The sequence below is a fragment of the Acomys minous genome (genome assembly GCF_964271855.1).
Source record: "Acomys minous genome assembly, chromosome: 10".
Lineage (NCBI taxonomy): Eukaryota > Metazoa > Chordata > Mammalia > Rodentia > Muridae > Acomys > Acomys minous.
The window spans coordinates 71,650,976-71,665,526 of NC_140491.1; the positions used below are offsets into that span (position 1 = coordinate 71,650,976).

General features: G+C 51.3%; 1 protein-coding gene across 5 annotated transcripts in view; it reads right to left on the bottom strand.

Moving 5' to 3' along the window:
• Positions 1-11,294, bottom strand: part of MVB12B (multivesicular body subunit 12B) — a 163,771-nt gene extending 152,477 nt beyond the window's left edge. The window contains exon 1 of one of the 5 annotated variants that reach the window (XM_084797664.1): positions 11,105-11,290. In XM_084797664.1, the coding sequence (XP_084653790.1) occupies positions 11,105-11,167 (63 nt within the window). In that variant the 5' untranslated portion in view covers positions 11,168-11,290. Of the gene's footprint in view, positions 1-10,682; positions 10,822-10,875; positions 11,021-11,104 lie in introns of those variants that run through there. The other 4 variants (XM_084797663.1, XM_084797667.1, XM_084797666.1 and 1 more) reach the window with 4 other exon arrangements.
• Positions 11,295-14,551: the final 3,257 nt, after the last annotated feature.

Below are 14,551 nucleotides of genomic sequence, written 5' to 3' on the forward strand. Positions count from 1 at the left end.
GGGAGGGGCAGAGGGAGAAGGGGAGACAAAGAGTGAGATGAAGTGAGCACACACAAAGAATATCTCTTTCGCTGGGAGATCCATATTCCCGGGTGGCAATGCACTCCACGAGGCATGGTGACAAGGGTTCTCTCCATTGCTGCCAATTGCAGGAGGGTGAGTGTGCTTGCGAAGGGAAGATGCTTCTCCCACAATGCACCCGGGGAGGCACCCAGCAGCTTCCAAGATGGCTGCAGGCAGCCTCCGGCTGAAGCAGACAAAGAACTGGGCCTCAGAGCTCAGGAGCCCAGCTTGCCCAGCCCACTGCAGGTCTGGCTCAGCCAGCACAGTCATCCCCATGCCTCCCCCGCCTCTCTCCCTTGGTTGCGGGGGTTGCTGTGCCCTGGGGATCAAGGCAGCCTTTGTGCCTGGGAGACAAATGGCTGCTCCAGGGGCTGCGGCCCACTTGGCGGTGGGGCATGGCCGCCACCAGCCAAGGAGCCTCTTAATGAGAAACGCCCAAGATATCCAGGCAGAGGTCATCACTCACAGTGGCTTGCCCTGAATTACATATTTTCTGACTGCAAATTACTTTTAACAGCGTCTCTACCGTCACTTCAATTGACCTTCCTAACAAAAGGCCATTTATTAACTTGCACTCCATGTTTCCTCTGGCTGCTTGGAGCCTCCAGCCAGAAGGAAAGGCACGGAAGCAGAACAGCACCCTGCTGCCCACGGTCCCGGGCCAGGCCTCTGCGGGGAAGAAGAGGGGCCAAGAATGTGAACAGAGGGCCAGGAGGGGAGAGCAAGGATCATGTGTTTGAGACCACAACTGGCCGGCCAGCCTGGGGTGACCAGCCAGACTGGGGTGACTGACCAGCCAGGCTGGGGTGACCGGCCAGCCTGGGGTGGCCGGCCAGCCTGGGGTGACCAGCCAGACTGGGGTGACTGGGTAAAACACTTCCTGCAGCAACTCCAGTTCCATCAAAGCGGCCCCTCCACCATGAGAACACACTCTGTCACACGTGTACAGAACTCTGCAAATTCAGAGTATTCTCTCAGGTTCCTTGTCGGCAGGCACTCGGAGCTGGAGGGGCCACCAAGCTAGCCTTATTTTACACAAGGGGAAACTGAGGCTCGTTCCCAGACACCCAGCTGGTGGCCACTGGCAGAGGCAGAGGCATTGTGCTCAGTCTAGCCTGAGCTCTGTTTCACAGAGACCAGCATCCTGGCCAAATGGGAAAGCAGGTTCAACACTAATTATATTTTAAAATGCCGAAGCGCTTTTTTCCTCTGGCCAATAGCTCAATAAGTCAGGCAAAGGGGAGAAAAGTACAGAAAGATAAAAGTAACATGGGATTAATTTTCCTCACACCTCAGTTTCGAGATTCAACATTCCCCTCATAAATAATTTACAACAATAAAAATGAGCTAAGGCCATGTTTGTGTAGGACAGAGGTAAATTCAGGCCTAATGAGGGAGATCTGAGCTCCGCACAGGAGGGACGGGGTTGATGTACAGCCTGGCGCGTGCAGGATCCACGGCACACAGGGGCTCTATTACCAAGCACAGGTAGCAGGACCAGCTTGGAGGAAGCGGGCAGAGGAGCAACACTGGGCCATTCAGCTGTGGCCGCAGGAGGTGTCCACTGGGAAAGCCAGAGTGGACTCCCGCCATGGGTGGCCAGATGATGGCCAATACCGAGCCAATCTGAACAAAGTGGGTTTTCAACACAGGCCAGCGCAAGGAAGGAAGGTGCTGGGTCCTTGGGAGTCACGTCTGCTCTTGGCCTTGGTGACAGTGACCTTGAGCTATTCTCCCACTTGTAACCTGCTAGGCCTTTCCTGAAAGGGTCTGAGGCCTCTGGCAGAGCATTCCCAGGCTGAGGGCTGCAGGGCCCTGCTCCAGGCATCTGGTCTTGTGTCTCCCTGAGACAGCCCTCACCTCAAAGGAAGAGAGTTAAGGCGAGAGTGTGTGCGTGCACTGTGCAAGTGAGGTCTCCCAAGGGAGGGGCCCCCTCCCTACCGCCACTGTGTTAGATGCATTTTCAGTGGAGGGCTGGCCAGGAGGAGGTAAGTCTGCCTCCCCACTGTGCGGCATCTCAACAACACTACCACGGGGGCTCACAGAGAGGTGAGCTTTAACTATGAAGCCCCTTCCCGCAGTGGCAGGCCGACACCACACTGCTCCCTTGTAGCTGATCAAAGAACTACCACAACCACGCACTTAATCCTGAAAGTCAGCAGTTCTGGGCTTAACTGATGCTGCTCATTGTTTCAGAATCAAAGACTGCCTCAGGCCCCAGCCCAGGAGAAAGCGAGGCTACTGTAGCACAGCTGAAAACTCGGGGGAACTTTGATATCATCTCTGTTTAATTTCCACGGCCTTAGTGAGCCTGGGGTTTATCTCGTTTTATCAACTCCAGTACTGAAATCAAAACCCAGCTAACAACACACACTCCCTCCACAGAGGCCCTCCCAGCGGTGGCTGGAGGTGGGGAGGTAGGGTCAGTTTAAAGTGCTTTCCAGAACAAGGGCGGCAGGGGGCAGGAGCTGCAGCCTTCAAAGGAGGCCTGGCCTCCCTGCCATCCTGGCCTCCCTGCAGAGAGCGTGGACAAGGCTGGCTCTAAAGCCAGTGCTGCCCACCAGGGCTAAAGAAAGGCGTAATCAAGTATCTTCTGAAAAGAGTAATTTCAAAGTACTAAGGCAGGGAGGGGGCAGGCTAAACTGGCCGGCTGTAAGTGAAATGGCAAAACCATTGCATTAATTAAGTCCCTACAGAAGGATGAACTGTGTTCAGTTTGCTTGGAGTCCAAGCACAAGGGCACCAAAGACACAAACTGCCCATAACCCTGCTGCTTGTGGGGCAGGAAAGGGAGACATTTTCACCCTCCAAGGGCACAAGGACAGACTCTCTCCCCCAGCAAAGCTGCTGCTACATCCAGGTGCCCACAGACAGGGGGGGGGGGGTCGGGGTGAGACTTTGTATCTCTTCTGCGGGACTCCACACTCACTCTGGAACCTCCCAAGCGCCAGCACCTTTCACCTGACAAGGAAAAGATAAAAGGCACAGCCCTGTCCTCAGGATGGCGGCTGGGTCTCCCCCAACACACCCCACAGGGCACAGAACAAAGATACAAAAACTTCCCTCGCTTGGAGGCATCAAGCTGAGACCAGCTGCCACGAAGCACCCAGGGAGTATGCAGCCGCAGCCAGGCTGCCTGAGAGGGCTCGTGCACACAGCTGAAGGGAGTCTGCTGTAGAAGCTCACAAGGGACCTGGTCCACCTACACCTTGCTATGTGCACAGGTTAAGTTGGTGACCCATCAGGAACTTAAGCCCCTGAGGCAACTGCTGTTGGATAGGCACGTGGCAACAGGCCACCGACTACTGGGAAAGCTGTTCTAATACCAGGGAGTGATGGCAAATATTTCTCTAAGCTCTCCTAAGTTACGAAGAATTTTCTAGATGGGAAGCAAGGAACAATAGTGAGCACTTCCTCTTCCCCCAGTAGAGGGTCTGGGTTTTTCCTGATAGAAGAGTCTGGTACACAAATGCATCAGTCCAATCAGACCTTTCTCACTTACGCTAACCATGGGGAGACCATCCCTGGTTCCCATAAAGCACAAATGTAGAATGGAGCATCCTGGCACCGCCCAGACAAAGCTGCCTGAAGGAACCTAGCTCTGCACAGCCCTGGAACACAGTTGAAAGGCAGAGTCCACCAGAGCAAAGATAACACCAGAACACTCTGCCTTACCTATGATCACAGCGAGTGAGGATTGGCCCTGCCCACTCCCATCAGGTCTAGCCTGGTGGCACCATACTGAAAGACCCTGACAGAAGGGCAAATACCCAGCAAACAAAATCATCCCAAGAGGTCATGAGAGCAAGGGTCCTTTTATGTTTGGCTCCATAGTATAAGTAAGTCACACACTGTCCTGACAGCCAGTGTCAGCAGAGTATGAATGCCACGTTACCTCAGTGCTGGGCTGATGGGCTCCCACAGCCCATGTATCCTTTTTGGCTTTCCCATCTCGACCGTCTCTCTGGGATATTCATCAATCTAATTGGTCCATCCGACAGCTGACAAGGGCCTTCCCGTTCTCTCCTAAAACTCAGGGATGTATCTGGTACTCTGCTGGCTGACTTTACCTGCAGATGCCCACTGACACCTGACTTGACTCACCTTGACACATCCTCTCACATTCTCCTCCCTAACAGGGCCGGACATCTGTGGAGAGCTAGGATGAGCGAGGTACTCTCCTGCATTTGGGAGCAGGACCCTACTGACTGATGGCAGCTTGTATGCAGCTTGTATATCTCCTGGGACAGCCCTGAGCCCCCATACTAGAAACAGACTCCTGGGGGCTGCCAGGGACCGGGGCCTGCATCTTCCTCACAGGATCCCAGTTAATGCTGCAACAGCTGGTCACTACCTGCAAGTCAAGAACCCGATGGTTGGTCCTTACTGTATGGCTGATAGGCAAATGGTGGATGAAATGAAATGAACTTGAAAGTGACCTTCCTCTGAGAAGGATCTCAGAAGGAGCTCCCTAGCCTCTCCCTCCCCAGCACTGGTCGGCCAAAGTCACCCAGCTTCTCTCCCATAGACACCCGCCCCCACCACTCAACATTACAGTCATTTCTCGGATTTTCCCAAGCCTTCTCCTACTGCCCATCCACACAAATATCATCGCCCAGAACTCTAATATCGCCCTTAGCAGGTGGACTTCGCACACACATACACTCACGTACACTAGCATAAACAAAGGCGCATGTGCACACAGGCTTACTGCTCAGGCTATATGCTTTCCTCACACTGTTGAAAGGTGTGCTATGTGCAGCATGCTGATATAAGTGCTCAATACACGTCCAGTGTGTGGATAAAGAATACATGAGTGAAGTTTTTGCCCTCTCAAATACTGCCAAAGTTTCAGCAGATTAAGGAGACTGCATAATGCTGCAGAAGCAACAGTGATAGCAAACCTAACTGGCCCCTCCTGATGGGACCCCCAGCAAGGCCACTAATGTCCCAGAAGGGCAAACGGAATTCAAGAAGTAGCCACACGTGGAGGGGAGGTGGCCCTGCAATCTTCCAGATGTTTCCAAAGGTGGATCTCGATGCAATAGTGATATCTGAGGGCCTGAAAGGGGCTAAGAGTGCCCCAGCACTGCAGAGCCTGTCCATCCAGCAACCTCACTCCCTACCCCGGCTGAGACTGGATAATGCAATGCAGACTGAGAGAAGCTCCACAGTACAAGCAGCACAGCAAGGTGTTGACCCAGGCTGCAGGACTAACCCCAAGGCAACTGGCTGTGGACGAGGGCACACCTCCAGTAGAGGGAAGACCTGGCCTCCCTAGAGACAGAAGGTGGGATGGTTTGGGCCTTGCTGACACCAACCAAGGTACAGTGGTGTGAACAAAAGGGGACTTCTGTGGCCACATCGAGCTACAGATGGGTTCTCGAACAACTTTATGTAATGCCAAAACAAGCAAATAAACAACAATCCAACTAAACTCAATTAAAAAGCACAGTTCCTTAGGGCAGGACAAGTGGTCCAAAGCAGGCCATACTAGGACCTCAACCCTATGCCTCTTCCACCTACATGGCCTCCTTCAGCCTCCCCAGGCTTGCTAATGTTATTAGGCAGTGTAGAGCCGGCCAGCAGAGCACAGGAATGGAGAAGGCGCGGCTTTAGAGTCAGACCAGAATGCTGTGTGGCTCTATGCAAATCAATCGACCCAGCCCTGAGTTTTCACCAACTGCAGCAGGAGTAGCAGATACGTTTTCTCTATGGAATTACAATGTGCCTGAAACATCTAGAGTCGCATCAGCGGACACGATCAACAGGATTAAAAAAGGCAGCAGAGAGAACGATGGGGCATGCTTGTTCACCGTATCTGCTCACGGTATCTGATGAGGGGTTATATTCAAATCTATAAAGACCTACAGCTCAACAAGAGTCAACTGACTTGTTTTTAGTGGGCAAATGACTTGAACAGGCATTTCTCCGAGGGTGAGAGATGCACAGACAACATGCACCACAGGAGACGATGTTCACCTAGGAAGTCCCTGGGAAATGAAAGTTAAAACCCAAACCACAGTGAAGCATCTTATACCCATTCCGTTGGCTCCTCCCAAAAGAAAAGCAGAAGTTGCAAATGACGGGAGGATATGGAGAAATTAAAGCTTTGATGTTATTGGTGGGAATATATACAGCAACCATCTTTTTTTCTCCCAAGATAGGGTCTCTCTGTGTAGCCTTGACTGTCCTGGACTCACTTTGTAGATCAGGCTGGCTTCGAACTCACAGAGGTCCACCCACCTCTGCTTCCCTGAGTGCTGGGATTATAGGCATGCACCACCACGCCTGGCTGCAGCTGCCATTTTATCAGAAAAAGTATGTTAATTCCCCTAAGGATTAAGAACAATGTTTTTATATGATCTACTTCCAACTATATACCCCCAAAGAATTGAAACCAGAGTCAGAACAGCCTCATTCAACGGCTGAAATATGATGAATGGGCAAATGAAAGAGTCAATACGCTCAATCATACATCATTCAACCTTCAAAAGGAAGGAAAACCTGACCCGACCCGTAACGTGATGAACTGTGAGGATACTGTGCTAAATAAAATAAGCCACTCAGAAAAGGTTACACAGGTTGGGTTCCAGCTCCATAAGGCTCCTAGCATGGCCCACTCAGGGAGACGGAACGTAGAACAGAAGGTTGCCAGGGGCCGCAAGAGAGGGAGTTGTTTGATGATTTCAATTTTGCAAGCCAAAAAAAGGTTCAGAGATTAGAGCTGGGGAGATGATTCTGCCTTGAAAACACAAGAGGACCTGAGTTCAGTTCCCAGAAACCCATGCCAAAAAGCCAGACAGAAGTGGGTGGGTGTTGCTGGAAAGATGGCTCAGCTGTACAGAGTATTTAATGGTTGCTCTTCCAAAGGAGCTGGGTTCAGTTCCAAGCACCCACACGGTGGCCAACGGCCATCTGCAGCCCCAGTTCCAGGGGATCGGATGGCCTCTTCCGTCCTCTATGGGAGCACACTGTACACTGACATACATGCAAGCAAGACATGAATATGCATGAAATATAATAAACTTTAAAATAAACAGATATATAAATGAAAGCCCAGAAATGGTAACACATGCTTGGAATCCCAGTGCTGAGGAGACGGGAGGCTTTGTGGGCCACACTGGCCAGCCTAGCCTAATTAACAAGGATCCAGGCTAATGAGAAACCCTGCCTCAAAAAACAAAGTGGATGTGGTTCTGAGGAACAGTGTGAGGCTGACCACTGACCTCTGCACACATGCAAATGTACACAAACACAAACAGAGAAACTCCATAGCTCAGCTGCACAACAATGTGACCAGAGTCCCTGTCACTGATCTACACCCTTAGCACCAGCAAAGTTGCTAAAGTTTATGTATTCCGCATTTAACGCTTTTCTAAAAGTATCAAGGACCACTGTCCTTAAATTTCAGCAGGCATAAGAACACCCAAAATGTGCTTACTAAGGTTCCAGAGTCCCTTTCCTAGAGATTCTGCCACAATGAAGTCTGGGGATGGAGTCCTGATTTTTACATTTTTATAAGCTGCCCAGGTGTGTTGGGCTCATTAAGAACTCTTGTATAGCCGGGCGGTGGTGGCACACACCTTTAATCCCAGCACTCGGGAGGCAGAGGCAGGCGGATCACTGTGAGTTTGAGGTCAGCCTGGTCTACAAAGCAAGTCTAGGACAGCCAAGTCTACACAGAGAAACCCTGTCTAAAAAAAAAAAAAAAAAAAAAAAAAAAAACCACACACACAAAAAAAAAAACCAAAAAACAAAAAACTCATGTATAAGCAGGCATGGTAGAAGCAGCATTCAGGAGACAGAGACAGGATCTCTGTGAGTTCAAGGCCAGTCTGGTCTACAGAGTGAGTTCAGGACAGCCAAAGCTATTACACAGAGAAACCCTGTCTTGAAAACCAAAAGAAAAATAAATAAATAAAAACAAAACAAAAAAAAAGCATGTATGGAGCTAGAGGAACAGCTCAATGGTTGACACTACGTGCTGCCCTTGCAGAGGACCCAACTTTGGTTCCCGGCACCTGCGTTGGGTGGCTCAGAACTACCTGTAACTCCAGCTCCAGGGGCTCCAAAATCCTCTTTGAGCCTACAAGAGTGCCTGCTGTCATGTGCATATGCCTATAAGCACACTCACATATAGATAATTAAAACATAAAAATAAATCTTAAAACAAACTCATAAATGGGCCAGGAAGATGGCTCAACAGGTAAAGGCACTTTTCATTAAGCTGAAGACCTGAGTTTAATTCCTCGGACCTACAAGTTTTTAAAAATTTTTTAAAAGTGTGACTGTAGCCTGTGCACCCATACCTGTATCTATGGATACAAAGAACACACTAGTAAAACTCCAGACCAGGACCAGCTACAGGGCCCTCCTTCCTCGGGGAAGCTGAGCTACTGAGCTCCAGCGCGTGGCCCTGGGATCTGGGCCCACGGGGCTCTCAGATTTCTGCCAGGACAAGCTTAGTATCTTGCCAGGAGTGTGTCAACTAAGCCAAACACACGCCCATAGGATGTCCAGTGTCATGCACACCCTGCCGGTGGCTCTGCCTCCTAGGCAGCTGCATGGAGGAGACTGACTCCCGCCCTCTCTCTGCAGACCACATTGAGAAACCACAATATCCTGGGGCAGCACAGTAAGCTGCCGCTAAGGAGAGCCCCAGGGACAGCAGAGGACACAAGAGGGGAAGTGGCTCACTGCAGGCCCCCTGCTGCCAGATACCACCAACTGGCAAAGAAGGCTCTGCTTACCATCCTCAGCCAGTAACCAGAATCCTCGGCCCAAGCCCATCCAGCCACGCGGTCTTTCGTCATGTTCACTGTCCCAACAGTACTTGACACTTCCCATGCGCAACTCCAACACCGCCATTATGTGGCTGGGTGGCGAGGCCACCGCTCTTTGGACATGAACCGTGGAGCACTTCTAACTGGCCACAGCGGAGGGACCCAAGCCACTTGGCTTCGGATCCCTCCAAAGCAGATCTGCCATGAAATGAGCAGAAGTTCAATGCTGGAACTCTCCCTGACTCCTTAAGCCCAGACAGGGCGTCCAGACATTGTATTCACGTGGCCACGTGGCCTTGTAGCACAGAAGGAAAATCAAGATATCCCTGGGTTAGTCTTCTGACGGGGCCTGACCCCAGCAACAAATCATGTAAGCGTTAGGCCTGCTGAGTGCCGGATCCCACTTAATTTCTGTGATGCTCTCCGCCTCTTGAAGGGTCAAGTGCCTTCCTGATTGATGATCCTTACAGGGTAGGGATCATTTTTAAGCCACTTTCGAAATTAGGAAAAATGGGGGGGGGGGTTCAAGAAAGGGGTAGTGCTTTATTAGGGTCACCCGAGGTCGAAAGAGTGTGACAGAACTCAACCCAAGCTCTCAAGTCCAAGCCGTGTCCACCACTGCATAGCTTTCTATTGCCCTGAAAACGGCCTTCTCATCCCTACAAAGAGGCACTCCAAAACCAAACGAAATGAGCAAGCTTCATTTCCAAGTGCTTAACGGTAACTGCTAGCGGGGTTACACTGATGTAGCTCCGTGGGAGAGCTCGCCAACACGCGCAGGTTCGATCCGGAGTCCTGGGAAGGACTGCTTTTACCGATAACTCAGCAAGCACACTAGGGCAGGCACTACGTTAAATTCTCAGCACTTCACTTAGATCCTACCATAACCCTATGACAGTCACTATAGTGTCAGTCTACTGCATACCAGGAAACGACGACTCAGAAAACTTCATTCATTTGACCGATGATACACAGCGAGCAGAAAAGCCAGACACAGGCCAAGGTCTTATTCTTAAAACCTTCGCATTTAAAATATTCTAGAGTGGTCAAGGTCCACCAATTTACGTCCAGCAAAGGTCTTTAGCCTGTATCAGGAACAGAGAAACCCGAAAAGGGAATGGGCCATGTGAATGAGAAAGGCTGATTTTTATACTCAATAAACCAGCCATTGATCCATCAGTCAACTTTCATGGGTCTTGGTGCCCGGGTCCCTGCAGAAGGCCGGATTCTCAGAGACACGATGGGTGTGACACAACTCCTCAAAGCACCCCCAAGCGATTCCCCAACTGGCAAGAGAGTAACCAACCTCCCCCTGGCTCAGACTTTTCCAGTTAGTCTAGGTTTTTTTTTTTACAGAGCTTCTGACTTTTCCAAGGCAGCTGATAAGATTTGCCCAGCCCTGTTAAAAGGAGATAGCATCCAGCCAGCTGTCGGGAAACACAGAGATTACTCCAATAAGGCACCACCAGAGACAAAGGCCCTGAAAGAGGAGCCCTGGCCGCTGTCTGCCAATGGGGCTGAAAATCCAGGCGCTTTGGGTCTCCAGTGGGGGCAGGGAGTAAGGGCAATGGCCATTTGCCTTGGGCCTGCCTGTCCTCACCCTCACCCACCTTATCTCGCTGAACAGGTCGCTGGGGGTCAGGGGACAGAAGAGAAATAGGCTGATAATTTAGGGACAGCTGTGTACTGAAGACAAAGGGAACAAAGATGCTCCTGGGTCTGTCTACCCTATTCACTGCGCCTGTCTCTGAGGATGTGGCCAAGCAGCGCCTTGGGGCCTCACTTGCCCTGGCTTGGAGTCATTGCAAGGGGAGGCTCATCAACGTGCCCTACCATGCTTCCTGGATGGCTGGTCACCTTGCAGACAGGTGCCCCACAGTTCGGGTGCCCCCAGGTAGTAAGGATGCCTGAGGGTCAGGTGCGCGCTCCTCCGCACCCACGTGACAGTAGAGAGCCGGACCCAGGGCCAGGCGAGTCAAGGGAACTGTCCCCAGCGTGTGCCCCGGTGGAGAGCGTCGCCCCTCACCTGGCTCCACCCTCGGAACGCTGCTGCCACTCGAGTCCCCAGCTCGTTCCAGCCTCAGGGCCGAGCCGGTGCCCCGAGAGCCGGCGACACCGCGCCGGGAGGAGGCCGCCCTCCCGGGGCCTGTCCCCACGCGGGGCTGGGCAAGCAGCCCGCAGGCCTGGGCCCGGCCGGCTCCACCCGCGCCCGCCCGCCCGCCCCCGCCCGTCTTCCCGCGCGGGCCTCACTTAACTGTTCCCCGCTGGGGCGGCGGCGGCGGGTCCCGGCTCCGTCTCACGCAGAAGCAGCTTCTCATCGCCCGGGCGGCGCGGGAGGAGCCGGGCCCGGGGCCCAGGCGGCTGCAGCCGGCGCCGCAGCTCGAGCGCAGCCTCCCCGGGAGCGGCGGCGGCGAGGGGCGGGGCGCGGCCTGGCGGCGGCTGCGGCTACGGCGGCGACGGCGACGGCGGCGGCGAGCGGCTCGGGCCGGGGCCGGGGCGGGAGGGGCGCGCAGCCTGCGGCGGAGCCCGGGAGCGCACCGCCCTGTGGCCCCTGGCGCCCTCGGTCCCCGCCCCCAGTCGGCCTCCCGCTCGGCTCCTCCGCTAGGCCTCGCAGTCCCCCTCGTCCACCGCTCAGCTCGGCCGTAGGTCCCTGGAAGACGCTTCAGCGCCCAGGCCTGCAGGCCCGGAGTGGTCCTTTGCAGGGACGCCTTCCCACCTGGCCCTAGCAGGCTTGACTGCATGCACCCCGGGGCGATCCCCCTCTGTTCTTCCCACCCCCGGGCTGACCTAACACAGTACAGCCGGGCCTCAGACTGACCCCACGCTCAGAGCAAGTCTCAGCTCGCCCCTCTTGCTGGGCAAATGTTTTACCCACAGAGGCCTTTGGGGCAAGCCTTGAGGAGGCACCCAGAGTAGCATGCGTGCACCTGCGGTGCCAGGAGAAAGAGAAGTCAGGAGCACTTGGAGCCTGGACCCTCAGGCTGGAAGGAAAGGCCTTTGATCCCTGAACCACCTGCACCTACACAGCTAGGCCTGAAGGCCCCTGAGGGGATATTTAAAACAGAGGACTACACTATGTAGCTGGCTTCAATTTGATCAGGCATCAGGACTCACAGTAGCAGGATCCTGATGCAAAGGGTGCCAAGCAGAACTGGCTGTCCAGGAAAAGATCCCGTGGGGATGGTATCCAATTCTGTGAATGCAATCCAAGTATCTGTATCACTCAGAAGTACCACTGATCCAAATGGGTTTATACCTTAAGGAAACACACAGTATGTGGTTTCAAACTGGTACAGAGCCCGGTGTGGTGGCGCTCGCTTTAATTCCAGCAATGGGAGGCAGAGGCAGGCAGATCTCTGTGAGTTCAAGGCCATCCTGGTCTACATAGCGATTTCCAGAACAGCCTGGGAGGGCTTTGAAGAGAGACCCTGTCTCCAACAAAAAACCTGCTACAGGGCAAAAGGAAAAAAATATCATATTTCCTGGTTTATCATAACCCTAATACCAATATCCAACAGAGAAAAATCCCAAAAAGAGCTCTGTCCCTAGAGAACTGAATGTCTGGGCTTTGAGAAAAGATGCGTGCTGCCTCACAAAGCAAGAAAGTGCTGTGTGCCACCCATCTGTCTGCCTCTGGGAGAGCCACAGTAAGTTAAAACATGGACACCTCTAGGAAGTTCCCTTAGTAGCACAAAACAAAAACGTGGCTGGGTCGTTTAGTGAGTCATTTCCCAGGATCATGTGGGCCAAGAGAGACCACTCTCCACAAAGCCCATCAGTTAACCCTGCAGGCACTCTGTGAATCACCACCATATCTGACATACTTAATATAGCCCAAACTATGACAGTAGTTCTCAACCTGTGGGGGGGGGGCGTGGGGGGAGGGGTTGGAGGGTCACATTTCAGATATCTTGCAAATCAGATATTTACGTTACAATACACAAGAATAGCAAAATTGCAGTTATGAGGTAACAAGGAAATGGTTAGGGTTGGGGGTTCACCACACCATGGGGAACTGTATTAAAAGGTCTCGGCATTAGGAAGGTTGTGGACCGCTGCTCTGAGATCAGGCAATATTTAGTCCAGAATTACAAAGAGACAATTCAGTATTAAAAAAAAATATCTGTAAATTTGGGGCTGAAGAGTTGGCTCAGATGTTAGGAGCTTTGGCAGTTCTCCAGGTGACTTGGTTCAACTCCCAGCAACCACATGGCAGCTCACACCTGTCTAGGGCACCAGCACACACATGGTACACGGATATAACATAAAAATAAATCTTTTAAAAAATAATAACGAAAGAATAAAAGATCTGTAAATTCAGTCCAGGTGTGGTAGCACATACACCCCCCCCCTTTTTTTTAAGGTTTTTGTTGTTTGTTTTGTTTGTTTTGAGAGGAGGGTTCAAGATAGGGTTTTTCTGTGTGACAGCCCTGTATGTTCTGGACTCATTTTGTAGACCAGGCTGGCCTTGAACTCACAAGGATCCACTTGCCTCTCTAGTGCTGGGATTACAGGCATGCTCCAAGGATAAAGAGGGGTTTCTTTATGAGTGTTCTATTATACTAGAGAGGGCACCTTGGTCTCATTATAGATGGCTATGAGTCACCCTGTGGTTTTTGGGGAATTGACCTCAGGTCCTCTGGAAGAACAGCCAGTGTTCTTAACTGCAGAGCCATCTCTCAAGTACAGGTACAAGTACACACCTTTAGTCCCAGCATTTGGGAGGCAGGGGCAGGTGGATCTCTGTGAGTTTAAGACTAGTCTGATCTACATAGAGTTCCAGGTCATCCACGGCTACCTACTTAGACCCTATTATGATATGATATTATAATATAATATAATATAATATAATATAATATAATATATACTCATCGTACTAATTTTAAAGACATTATAATATCAATAGGGTAAATACTTTAAATTTTTATATGTGTTTTTATTTTGTGTGCATATATGTTTTGCTTGCATGTATCTATGTGCACCACACGTGTACAGTGTCAATGGATGCCAGAAGAGAGCATTGGATCCATGGAACTGAAGCTATGGATGGTTATGAGCCACCATGTGGATGCTAGGAACAAAACCTTGGTCCTCTGTAAGAACAACAGGTGTTCTTAGCCTGAGTTATCTTAGTACTTTTAAAGTACTTAACTAATCTCTACGCCAATGACTTGTTAAAACAGAACATAACAGTAAACCAGAAAGAACATTCAAAAGGTTTTGTTGTGGTGTTTTTGTTTTTGTTTGTTTGTTTGTTTGTTTGTTTTGAGACAGGGTCTCACTTTGTAGCCTTGGCTGGCCTTGAACTCTCTTTGTAGTAAAGGCTGGCCTCAAGCTCACAGAGATCCATCTGTTTCTGCCTCCTGAGTGGTGGGATGAAAGGTGTACACTACCACATCTGGCCACACTTAAACTTCTTAACACGGCAAAGTTTATCTCTCAGAAGCCACCAACACTCACATCTAAAGGTGAAACTCGGGAGAGGTTCTCGCTGAAGTCAGAAACAAGAGTGCCCGGTGCGAGCGTTATAAAAGACAACGCGATAAGGTAAGAGAAGTAACTGAGAGTGACAAGTTAAGACAAAAGAGGACATCTTACTGATGTGTTCACGGTTTGTTTCCGTAAGAATAAAACTCGAAGCATCGACTTAAAATGTTGCAGACTGTTTTAAGGTTAACAATCGTAAGATGAACACCAAGAAC